This window comes from Procambarus clarkii, chromosome 53 (assembly GCF_040958095.1).
Source record: "Procambarus clarkii isolate CNS0578487 chromosome 53, FALCON_Pclarkii_2.0, whole genome shotgun sequence".
Taxonomy (NCBI): Eukaryota; Metazoa; Arthropoda; class Malacostraca; order Decapoda; family Cambaridae; genus Procambarus; species Procambarus clarkii.
In genome coordinates, this window is record NC_091202.1 from 7,264,435 (window position 1) to 7,277,619 (window position 13,185).

Consider the following 13,185-nt stretch of genomic DNA (forward strand, 5'->3'; position numbering starts at 1 on the left):
TGACGACATTTTGGTTTGTCCAGGACCACAATCGACTTGATAATGGTCCAGGACGGATCAAAACGTCGTCGTCTCCTCATCTTCTAGTGTGTGATTTAGTTCTCATAATAAAGAAGAACGAATTAATTATTATAATTAATTATAAGGTGACAATAGGTAGAAGTAATGCCTAAACAATAAAACAAAAAATGCCCGAGGAATATTATTCACTCCTAAAGAAGAACCATATTATCGATGTTATCCGTATGAGGCCAGGAAGAACAGCATAAAACAATAAATATTACTTGTGAACCACTTTGACCAGCTGCTCGAGGGTCTCAGGTGTCGGTGGGTACTTGGGCATGGTGAGGGTGGCGGTGAGGTTACCCCTGTAGACGGTGCCCACGACGAAGGTAAACACCAGCCACGCCACCAGCAGCACCCGACTCGAACTACGCCCAGGAAGGTGCTTGTTAGTGCCCTGGCCGAGCAGTGCCCCAACAGCTATTTCAGTCGCGTCTCCCATAGATATTCCCCTGCTATACTCTTCTCCGTGTTTAGGCCGGGCGATCTGCAGTCGTGAACATATTGTTTGCTCTTAGAATATAACACAGTGATAAATGCTCAGGAACAACATTGTTGATGACAATGTCATTATTACATTTTTTATTAAGTTTATTTGGTACAGAGGTTTATTTGGTTTATTTGTTATTTATAACATAAATTATTGACTTAGTTGTGTTAGTTTAGGTTAGGTTTAGATAGGTTAGGTTAGGTAGGGTTGGTTAGGTTAAGTCATATATCTATGTTAGTTTTAACTCAAATTTAAACAAATTAACTTATGCATAATGAAATGGACAGATTTCATAAGAAAAAATGAGAAAAATATATAAATTCAGGAAAACTTGGCTTATTAGGCATATCGGGCCTTGCATAGTAGGCCGAGTACGACGTTCTGGCTACTAGGTACAACATATATATATCTATAAATATGTCGTACCTAGTAGCCAGAATGCACTTCTCGGCCTACTATGCAAGGCCCGATTTGCCTAATAGGCCGAGTGATTTTCTTTATTTTCAACAAATTGTTTCCAATTGGTTTATTTGAATGATTATTATTATTTTAAATTAAGAACATAAATTATTGACGAAGTTATGTTAGATTAGGTTACGTTAAGATAGGTTAGGTTAGGTAGGGTCGGTTAGGTTCGGTCATATATCTACATTAGTTTTAACTCAAATTTAAAAAAAATAATTTACACATAATAAAATGGACAGATTTCTCATTTCATAAGAAAAAAATAGAAAAATATATAAATTCAGGAAAACTTGGCCTATTAGGCAAATCGGGCCCGGCTTAGTAGGCCGAGTACGATGTTCTGGCTTCTAGGTACAACATATATATATACAAATGGTGTACCTAATAGCCAGAATGCAATACTTGGCCTACTATGCAATGCCCAATTTGCCTAATAAGCCAAGTTTTCCTGAATTTATATATTTATCTATTTTTTTCTTGCAACAAAATAGGTTTGTTGTAAGAAATTATTCAGTATAGATTCTCATAGACATAAGGACCGCGTAGTTTTGAAAGTTTTGAGGCAGACGGTACTCGACCTGACTCAGCAGAGGAATGGTCATCCCTCCAGGGATAAAAGGGATTAGCATTTAAGATTACAAGATGGCTGGCTCTCTGTAATGCAACATATAATGAATATGTCAACAAAATACAGTAATGTGGCTGTATTTTGTATATGGCTGTATGTAGGTATGTTAGGTTTACATGTATGTAGAATGAATGTTGAGATCAGGGTTCGTATATCATCAAACATAGTGACGTCATGTAGAATAGGAGGGGACTAACTTGCTTGGCGTAAGAATTTTGACCACCCTGGGTCAAGGGGGTCACCAAAACCCTCCATATTAGTGATCATAGTGTACAAATATAGGACACTATTCTATACTGTAATGGGAAATAGCCTTTCCCTATGATGCCTGTACAATTACCATCAGTTTTATAGGGGGTCAACCAGCTAGCTTGTTCAGTACAATATTAGATTAGTTGTTCAATTTAAACCTTGCTTAGTAAAGTTAGTAGACCTGGCGGAGTGATACTCACTAGCCTAGGTCAGTCCTTAGTGGAGGACAGGCTACAGAGAGTCAGTGTGGGCTCGGTCAGCAACTGGGGAGGGCAACCATCCTCACCTCTCCAAAAGATCAGCATTCCATCGGCTGGGTTCATAGTCAAGGTAAAGTTGCTAAGTTTTGTTATAGGGAAATAATTCACTTGTGCCTCGATAGGGAATATTAACAGTTTTTAAAAAGTCAGGTTAGAGCATGTAAAGGCAGGGAGTGATTGTTATTAGTTGTTTTCTACATTTGCATAAATAAATTATTAGATTGTTCCTCGGTATTTTATTATGTCCATGAATGATTTTGCATGTCCTTGCCATGTAGTCTCCACGAGTTTGGGCTTATTTGGGTCGCAAGCCTAGCCCAGTTTGAGCCAATATATCCCCTTGTTTTTTGTAATTCCCACACTTAACGTAAATTCATTCCCCCTTTTCCAAGTAATTTGGGGATTAAGCCCCAAGGGTTTAAGGATTTATTAATTGGTCCAGACCCTTATTAATTGATAGCTTTAGGTTAATGGTCTGGTGGTGGCGGCGTAAAGAGATCCTTGAGTGTGCTAGAAAACCTAGTACGACGTCACGTGGCTGTAGGATCTTAGCCGATCGAGCGGCTATGACCACGTGGTGTGGGACTCGGCTGAGAGCTCGCTCTGGGATCCTTTGGAATCCTTTGGTTTAAGTTCATGTAAGCAAATGCATGGGCTGGGTAAAGGACAAAGTAGAGCCGATACCTGTCCCGTGTTACAATGGTAGGCAGCGGTGTTTGAATAATTTCTTAAAAATTATTGAAGCCTCACACGTCTTTCCGTTCAGTCATGCTGCATGTTCAGAGTCCAGTCGGGGCCACACGCTAAGTTCGCGGGAAGCATATGTAGTGCGATTTGCATAGAGTAGGCGATTCTATAGTGTCATGGAGAGCTGGTAGTTTTAAGTTAGACTGTTAAGTTAGGCAGTTAAGTTGTGGACCGCCTACATTGATTGGTCAAGGTATATTACTCGACCTCCTCCAATTAATGTAAGGGTGTCGTGTGGATGCCACATACGACAGCAGTTCTGGGGTGAACTGTCAGGGGCCGTATTTTCTGTGGGACGCCACGAGAGTACTGTAAGGGTCTGGGCCGGCGACCCTAAAGCTGGACGTTACGGCTAATTCATGAAGATGGTCGCCACCATTCAGGGATAAGTATATAACGTGGTTGGCAATCGGATAGACGACTAGTGATCACACGCTAGTCAATGTCGATTAGGATCTAGTCATAGACTCTCGTGAAGGTGGCCTTCTGTGCGGGGATGATCCAGTGGTCGAGATCACTAGGATTCGGACAGTTGGCTGGTGGGTAGGGAAAAGCTATAGGTTTAAATCGAGTTCCTTAAGTTATAAATTAAGTTCCCTTTGTAGATTCTAAGTTTCCCCTAAGTAAATTGTAAGTCCTAGGATAGTTATCTAGAATTAGGTGTAATTTTTCTCGTGTGTTTAAGGGATTTTGCTTACACATGGTCGTGGTGCTGTACAGAAATTGTTTTGTAAGTCGTGTGCGATTTTTTTCCAAGTCCTTTTGAATGGTAGATTCGGGTAAATGCGGAAAATTCGAATCGTGTGGGTAATCAATGCAAGTTAGTTCAGGGATGTATGTAGATTTCGCCGGTTAGGAGAAATATTTTGTTTTCCTCAGGAAAGTATAAAATTCATTTTTACCGATTTTTACGCGTTTTCCCCATTTTGGATGATAGAATTTTTTCAAATCCAAGTTTGGATGGAACCTCAGATTTTGGCGGAAATTCGGATTAGCGTGACAAATGCGTGTCCCATGTGTTAGTTTTCTTCCTTATTGCGGGCTATTCAGGTCATTCTAGTTAAAAGTTGTAAATTAAAAATTGTAATTGTAAGTGTTTTAGCGAATTTGGCATGAGACTTTTTTTTGGGTTGACTCGAGTTCAGCGCTTACTTTTTTTAAGTTATTCCAGCTCTGTCTAGCCCAGGTGTAGCCATTTGTTCCTAGAATATTGCCCATTCAATTAAAGTAACTAAATTGATTTAACGTAAAATATATTATTCTTCCTTCTTATGGTAATCCTTTATCTTAGTGTTCAGTAGAGTACACTCTATCTCTCATCTCCTTAATGCCAAATGTGGGTCACGCGTAACGAGTGCGAAGAATTTCATTCATTTTGCCTGTGGGTTTGAGGTGACGAAGACACCTGTCAGCGCCTTGTCTAAACAACGCATTGATGTATGGCGGTTTGCTGGATAGAGTGACTTTTTTCTTATTGGCGAAATTCTTAAAGAACAAACCGAGAACTGGTGTATGAATGTTTTAATGTTTTAACGGCAAACCTCCAGTCAGATGTAGATCAGGTCTTTCTATGGGCTACAGAAAATAATATGGTGTTTAACGAAGATAAGTTCCAGCTCATGCGCTATGGAAAAAATGAAAATATAAAAACGGAAACCACGTACAAAACTCAGGCAAATCATAACATAGAACGAAAAGGCAATGTAAAGGATCTGGGTGTACTCATGTCGGAAGACCTTACCTTTAAAGAACACAATAAAGTAGCCGTCACAACTGCAAGAAAAATGACAACTTTTCACACTAGAGATGCTATACCGATGATGATACTTTTCAAAACGCTTGTGCTCTCTAGAGTGGAGTACTGCTGCACAATGACAGCCCCTTTCAAAGCTGGAGAAATTGCTGACCTGGAGAGCGTGCAGAGATCCTTTACTGCTAGAATCCACTCAGTAAAACATCTAAACTATTGGGACCGACTAAAGAGCCTAAAACTGTAGTCCCTTGAGCGCAGGTGGGAGAGGTACATAATAATTTACACGTGGAAAATATTAGAGGGGCTGATCCCAAACCTGCACACAGAAATAATATCACATGAGAACAGAAGACATGGCAGGATGTGCAAAATACCCCCGTTGAAAAACAGAGGTGCAACAGGTACTCTGAGAGAGAACTCTATCAACATCAGAGGTCCGAGACTGTTCAACACGCTTCCACTACACATAAGGGGCATAACTGGCCGACCCCTCACTGTGTTCAAGAGAGAACTGGATAAGCACCTCCAAAGGATACCTGATCAACCAGGCTGTGACTCATACGTCAGGCTGCGAGCAGCCGCGTCCAACAGCCTGGTTGATCAGTCCGGCAACCAGGAGGCCTGGTCGACGACCGGGCCGCGGGGACGCTAAGCCCCGGAAGCACCTCAAGGTATGTTTGTTGATTATTATGGGGTCGTGAGGTGCATCGGATTGCCACGTGAGACAGGAGAAGAGTCCCAGTGTGTGGGGAATATGTAAACATGGATGTTTCCATGGATGCACAAGCGACTCCACCCTCCCAACCCCATCCCCCGCAACCCCAACCCCTCCCCACCTAAACCCTCCCGACATGTCCACCCCACGCGACCCCATGTCCATCCTACCCCCAGGCCGCCCCATACCCCACCCAATCTCTGGCAGCATGTCTCCTACCCCAACCCCTCCCCACCTGCCCAACCCCTATCCAGTTGCCCACCCCAACCCCACCTACTTTCCCCAGCCTTTACTCACCCCTACCTAACAACCCCAGTCACAGCCAGTCACCACCCAAGCCCTTGTCGACGCGTTATTGGGCCTGTGGAACCCTACAGTTCCTTCCCAACCCCCACAACCCCAAACCTCATACCCTTCCACCTTACAATTCCCAACCTCACAACCCCCTGCTTACAACCCCCCTCCACAACCTCTCCGGGTCCACACCTCCCAACCATTCACTGGCCATCCCCCATCCTCCCCCCTATCCCCCAACCCACTCACCCAACTCCTCCTGCTACCCACCCCACTCCCTCCATTCACCCTACACCTTACCCCTTTCTCCCCTCTTGCTTGCCCTCTCTGCCCCATCCCTCTCTGCCAGCTACCACGCCTGGTGGCAGCCTTACTCCCTCCTCCAATCCCTCACCTTCCACCGTCGCTACTCCTCACTCCTCCACTTCCCCCCAACCCCCTTCACCCCTTACCATCCCTCCCGGTGTTGATTCTCTAGTATTAGCTTGTAGTAGAAAGCGTAGAAAGCGGGCGTCTGGTAGATGCGGTAATTTTCAGGACTTATGCTGGAACTGCAATGGTCGAGGCCATTGTAGAGCCTCTTGTACAGAAGTGCATCATACGGCAGACCCAGACCGGGTGAGAGGTAATGATGGCAGACCGACTTTTGAGGTGAAAGTCAATGGGTTAAGGTTGACTGCGTTTGTGGATACCGGAAGTCAAGCTACATTAATTAAAGATTCAGCCTTCAGCAAACTTAAAGATGCACACCTTAAGCATACCGATAAACAATTAACAGCCGTTAATGGAGGTAAAATTAACTTCTTGGGTCATAGTACCATTAATTTTGAGATTCATGAGGAATGTCACCCCCACGTTTGTACAGTAGTTGGAAATCTTGATTATCCGGGAGACGAACTCGTGGGGATGGATTTCCTGTCCCGTTTTAATTACTCTTTGTCTGCAAGCAAAGGTGCTCGGAACGGTAGACTGCAGTTTTGGGTAGAAGTTCATACCTAGTGAAAATGGTCGACCATCCTCCAATTGTAGCTTCAGTTAGAGGAAGCAAAAATATAACGTAAATTTCCCCAAATTGTTATTTAAGTCTCTTCAAGATCTTGATAGAAGGTCATGTGTTTTGCATGCACTGACTAAGCAGAGCTGCCCCCCACATTCTGTTAAATTCCTGCAAGTTTCCGTAGGGCGTCACATCCCACCAGGTACCACCCTTCAGGTGGCTGGGAGGTGTGACCGGTTATTGATTCCCCTCCATCTTATTGTAGTGCTTGACAAAGGTGCCATCATTCTGGTCCTCAACCTCTCTCATAAGACTTTTAGGTTTAGAGTTGGGGACAGGGTATCTCAGGCTACTGGTGTTCAGGAAGCTGAGATTTACCAGCATGAGAGCAAGGGAGAGACACCTTGCCATCACCGCACAATGTAGTGCATTATAGGTAACGGAGAGTGTTACCTATTCACAGAACATGACCAAGAAGAGTAATTATAACATGAATCATGACGTAGATAAATTAATTGCGGCACTAGACTTACAACATGTCTCGCAGGCAGACAGGAAACGTTTGAGGGGGTCTTGCGTAGATTTCCTAAACTGTTTGCCACTGATGATGACCAAATTGATCTCCTGGATAGGATTGAACATACTATTCCTACTGGAGATCATCCTCCTGTGTACACCCGACAGTGGAGGTTGCCGGAACAGGCAAAGAACATCATCAGGGATGAGTGCCAGAAAATGTTGAAGCAAGGCGTGATATAGCCTAGTATGTCACCGTGGCTCTCTCCTGTTGTGTTAGTTCGTAAACCACTAGTCCCACCACAGAAGCTTATCGCTTGTGTTGATTACTGGAAGGTAAACGAAATAACTAAGGGTGATGTGTATCCGTTGCCCCGAATACAGGAGATAATCCATCAATTTGGTGCTGCAAAGTATTTCTCGACTCTTGACACAAAATCGGCATATAGGGCGATTCTCGTTGCGGAACAGGATAGGGACAAAACGGCGTTCTTGGATGGTAGGCACACTTATCAATTCAGTAGGGTTCCGCTCGGGTTAAAGACAGCGCCTTCGTCATTTCAGAGTGCCATTAAATTCATACTGAACCCTGTTTTGGAGAGGCATTCATTAGCGTACCTGGATGATGTTGTAATATATTCCCAGGACAATTGAGGACCACCTACAAGACTTAACTGAGATTTTGACTTTGTTAGATTGGGCAGGTTTCAAGCTGAACGTCGAGAAGTGCACCCTGGCGGCCCAGAAATTCAAATTTCTGGGGTTCCAGGTGTGCCCAGACGGTATTCGAACTGACCCAGACTCTTGCCGCGCCATTGCTGCCATGCCTACTCCAAGGCCAGCAAAGGACCTGTGCAGGTCTTTTGGGGAGGCCGGATATTTTCGTCGTCACATATTTATAGGTTTATATAGGTTTATATTCCCCATATTATATGTTTATATTTGGGGAATTTAAACCTGGATATGCGTATGGAAATGTCAAGACACACAACCCTGGAAACCCACTTCGGCCAATCATCAGCCAGATACCCACACCCACGTACAGACTGGCGAAACGACTCAACTGCTTGCTGACTCCTTATGTCCCTTGCGCCTTCAGCCTGAAGTCTCCAAAGGAATTTGTTGACTTGCTGCGGGGAACACGGGCCACAGGGATAAGAGCCTCATTGGACGTGGAATCTCTGTTTACCAACGTACCTGTGGATGAAACAATCGGGATGATAGCCGACAGAGTGTACCGTGATCCGGCCTGTACTCCTCTTGACACACCAGAAAACAGTCTAAGGAAACTACTCCAAGCTTGTACTAAAGAGGCACCCTTCTTGAGCCCAGATGGACACATGTATAAGCAAGTAAATGGGGTCGCCATGTGTTCTCCCCTAGGTGTCCTGTTTGCAAACTTCTACATGGGTACCATCGAGCAAAAAGTCTTAGTCGACATGAACTTGAAACCGGCCATTTACTGCAGGTATGTTGACGACATCTTTACACAGGTACCTGATGTCAGACATCTGCAGGAGCTGAGGGAGGCATTTGAGCAGAGTTCCGTGTTGCGTTTCACTTACGAGATGGAAAGGATGGGAAGCTGCCCTTTCTAGATGTAACATTCATGGAAAAGAGCGGAGGTTTCCACACTGCAGTCTACACTAAGGAAACGAACATAGGAATGTGCCTAAATGCCAACAGCGACTACCCAGACAGGTACAAGAGGAGTGTTAATAACGCATATGTCGACCGTGCTCTCAGCCACAGCTCAGAATGGAAGCAAGTCGACGAAGAACTCTGTAGGGTAAGGCAGGTCCTAGTCTACAACGGCTTCTCCAATGGTTTCGTCGAAGACATCATAAGAAGGAAAGTGAAACGCCATGCAACCTCTGAAGAGACAACTAACACAACACCTATACCCCCTATTAGACTATTTTACAGGAATTTCTTTTCCACAGCTCATAAAACGGAGGAAAGGGTCCTGAAAGATATTGTTAATAGAAACGTTATCCCTACAGACAAAAATCAGAGGATACAACTGACGATTTACTAAAAAACAAGAAAAACGGCCAGCCTACTCATGAGAAACTCTCCAGACACAAAACAGAACGCTTTAAAAGAGACTAACGTCGTCTATGCCTTCAAATGCCCTCTTGGGGACTGTAAGCTCCAAAAAAAACCAGTATATAGGCAAGACAACAACATCTCTTTCTAGGCGTTTAACGATGCATAAGCAACAGGGCTCCATTAAGGAACATATAATCTCTTCCCACAACCAAACCATCGCCAGAGAAATCCTAGTAAACAACACAGAAATCATCGAGAGATACAGCGATAGCAGGCGGCTTGACGTTTGCGAGGCACTACACATCAAGAAGTCAACACCAGCAATCAACAGCCAATTAATGCACAACTATATTCTACCCACCTCAAGACTCCACTCCAATATAGAAGCATCAAGAAATATGGACCAATAGGCTTTCTACAAACACTACTATTCAATACCCATTGTTTCGTGTTCTGTCTTGTGTTGATGAAATTAATACCCTATTAATACCACCTCTTGTTCTGTCTTGTGTTGATGAAATTAATACCCTATTAATGCCACCTCACCCCATCCACCTCACTCAAATGTAGATATAAAATCGGAGATGCGTAAGTTCTATTCAGTTGTGTATTTGTAAACTAAAGTCTTTGAAAATGTAATAAGTTTTACGAAACGCGCTCGTGTCGCGTCAGACTAGAAATAAAAATGAATTTTGGAGAATTGATTTTTGATTTACCTCCAACAGTGAAAAGAAATGTACGAAAGATTGAGAAAATTCGTGTTAGAATTATTAATCTTACTTTTTCGGTCATATTTAATAATATATATCTACAGGAAAGACTGCTACCAAAATATACTAATATTAAAGCGCACGACCCAGCAGCAAGGAATCAAGCCTTCACGATAAAATATCGCCAGGATCTGATTCGTGATCAGATATACAAGGCAGAGAATGAAATCAAAGACAACAAAACGCAACTACTTCATGCTACAAACGAGTGGAGAAATAGCAACATCGACGAAAGTATCCGTACCCGCATTGAACAACACCTCGACATCCTCACAGACCAACATCACCTCAGCACTGAATCAAGGATTATCAAGAAACTAACAACATTATATGGAGGACCTATGGCAATTCCACGACCAAGAGATGGCTTCCTGAACCTTGCAGGAATTAACCTCACTGAGGACCAAGTCACTCTCCTAAATCTGGGCATAAACTGTCATGTTATGTCCAGACCGAGTGAGATGGCCCGGAAAGTAGAGTTGGAAATTCTGTTGGACGACATATTCGACCTCGAGACACAAAAGAAGGTCACTACCAAAGATACCTTACAAGCAGAACTTATTGCAGAAGGAGGAAAGAATCGAGGCAATTACAGAAGCACCATACTGTCCCCCGAGCTCAAAGCGGCAGCTAAAAGCCTTCGTGAGAACAAGGAGATAGTTGTCAGGAGAGGTGACAAGTAGCCAATATATGTCATTCTTAAAAAAGTCGAATATCTGGCGAAAATGAGCATCATACTCTCTGACCAAACTAAGTTCCAAAGGGTAACGAAGGACACTACAGCCGAATTAAAAGCAAAGGTCAACAAACTGATCGAAACTGTGAACGCCAAGAAATCCGGACTCCACCTGCCAAAGATCATTGGGGAATATAAACCTGGATATGCGTATGGAAATGTCAAGACACACAAGCCTGGAAACCCACTTCGGCCAATCATTAGCCAGATACCCACACCCACGTACAGACTGGCGAAGCGACTCAACGGCCTGCTGACTCCTTATGTTCCTTGCGTCTTCAGCCTAAAGTCTCCAAAGGAATTTGTTGACTTACTGCGGGGCACACGGGCCACAGGGATAAGAGCCTCGTTGGACGTAGAATCGCTGTTTACCAACGTACCTGCGGACGAGACAATCGGGATGATAGCCGACAGAGTGTATCGTGATCCAGCCTGTACTCCTCTTGACATACCAGAAAATATTCTGAGGAAACTACTCCAAGCTTGTACTAAAGAGGCACCCTTCTTGAGCCCGGATGGGCACATGTATAAGCAAGTAGATGGGGTCGCCATGGGTTCTCCCCTAGGTGTCCTGTTTGCAAACTTCTACATGGGTACCAACGAGCAAAAAGTCTTAGTCGACATGAACTTGAAACCGGCCATATACTGCAGGTATGTTGACGACATTTTTACACAGGTACCTGATGTCAGACATCTGCAGGAGCTGAAGGAGGCATTTGAGCAGAGTTCCGTGTTGCATTTCACTTACGAGATGGAAAAGGATGGGAAGCTGCCCTTTCTAGATGTAACAGTCATGGAAAAGAGCGGAGGTTTCCACACTGCAGTCTACACTAAGGAAACGAACATAGGAATGTGCCTAAATGCCAACAGCGACTGCCCAGACAGGTACAAGAGGAGTGTTGTTAACGCATATGTCGACCGTGCTCTCAGCCACAGCTCAGAATGGAAGCAAGTCGACGAAGAACTCTGTAGGGTAAGGCAGGTCCTAGTCAACAACGGCTTCTCCAATGGTTTCGTCGAAGACATCATAAGAAGGAAAGTGAAACGCCATGCAACCTCTGAAGAGACAACTAACACAACACCTATACCCCCTATTAGACTATTTTACAGGAATTTCTTTTCCACAGCTCATAAAACGGAGGAAAGGGTCCTGAAAGATATTGTTAATAGAAACGTTATCCCTACAGACAAAAATCAGAGGATACAACTGACGATTTACTATAAAACCAGAAAAACGGCCAGCCTACTCATGAGAAACTCTCCAGACACAAAACAGAACGCTTTAAAAGAGACTAACGTCGTCTATGCCTTCAAATGCCCTCTTGGGGACTGTAAGCTCCAAAAAACCCAGTATATAGGCAAGACAACAACATCTCTTTCTAGGCGTTTAACGATGCATAAGCAACAGGGCTCCATTAAGGAACATATAATCTCTTCCCACAACCAAACCATCGCCAGAGAAATCCTAGTAAACAACACAGAAATCATCGATAGATACAGGGATAGCAGGCGGCTTGACGTTTGCGAGGCACTACACATCAAGAAGTCAACACCAGCAATCAACAGCCAATTAATGCACAACTATATTCTACCCACCTCAAGACTCCGCTCCAATATAGAAGCATCAAGAAATATGGACCAATAGGCTTTCTACAAACACTACTATTCAATACCCATTGTTTCGTGTTCTGTCTTGTGTTGATGAAATTAATACCCTATTAATACCACCTCTTATCTGTCTTGTGTTGATGAAATTAAAACCCTATTAATGCCACCTCACCCCATCCACCTCACTCAAATGTAGATATAAAATCGGAGATGCGTAAGTTCTATTCAGTTGTGTATTTGTAAACTAAAGTCTTTGAAAATGTAATAAGTTTTACGAAACGCGCTCGTGTCGCGTCAGACTAGAAATAAAAATGAATTTTGGAGAATTGATTTTTGATTTACCTCCAACAGTGAAAAGAAATGTATGAAAGATTGAGAAAATTCGTGTTAGAATTATTAATCTTACTTTTTCGGTCATATTTAATAATATATATATATATATATATATATATATATATATATATATATATATATATATATATATATATATATATATATATATATATATATATATATATATATATATATATATATATATATATATATATATATATATATATATATGCAAACAAGCCTGAATGGGTTCCCAGGACTATATACAATTGAAAACTCTTACCCCAGAAACGACTCGATCCCTTACTATCAGGAGCAATGCAACTGGTATGTACAGGACACCATATCCACTCCACCATCTAAACCGGACAAAAGCTGATGGTATCCGAGGCTACTTGCCCATCAGCCCGCCGGCACTCTGATGGTAATCTTGGGCATAGTATTTTATCAAATCACCTCATTCTTTGGGGCACACACACACATATATATATATATATATATATATA

The 13,185-nt window shown here is 43.0% G+C and overlaps 1 protein-coding gene across 1 annotated transcript in view; it reads right to left on the bottom strand.

Moving 5' to 3' along the window:
• The window catches only part of LOC123767225 (ionotropic receptor 21a-like), a 277,510-nt gene that overhangs the window by 43,572 nt on the left and 220,753 nt on the right, over window positions 1-13,185 (bottom strand). Inside the window, exon 8 of the mRNA XM_069304699.1 lies at window positions 285-550. Coding sequence (XP_069160800.1) covers window positions 285-550 — 266 coding nt within the window. The remainder of the gene's footprint in view (window positions 1-284; window positions 551-13,185) is intronic.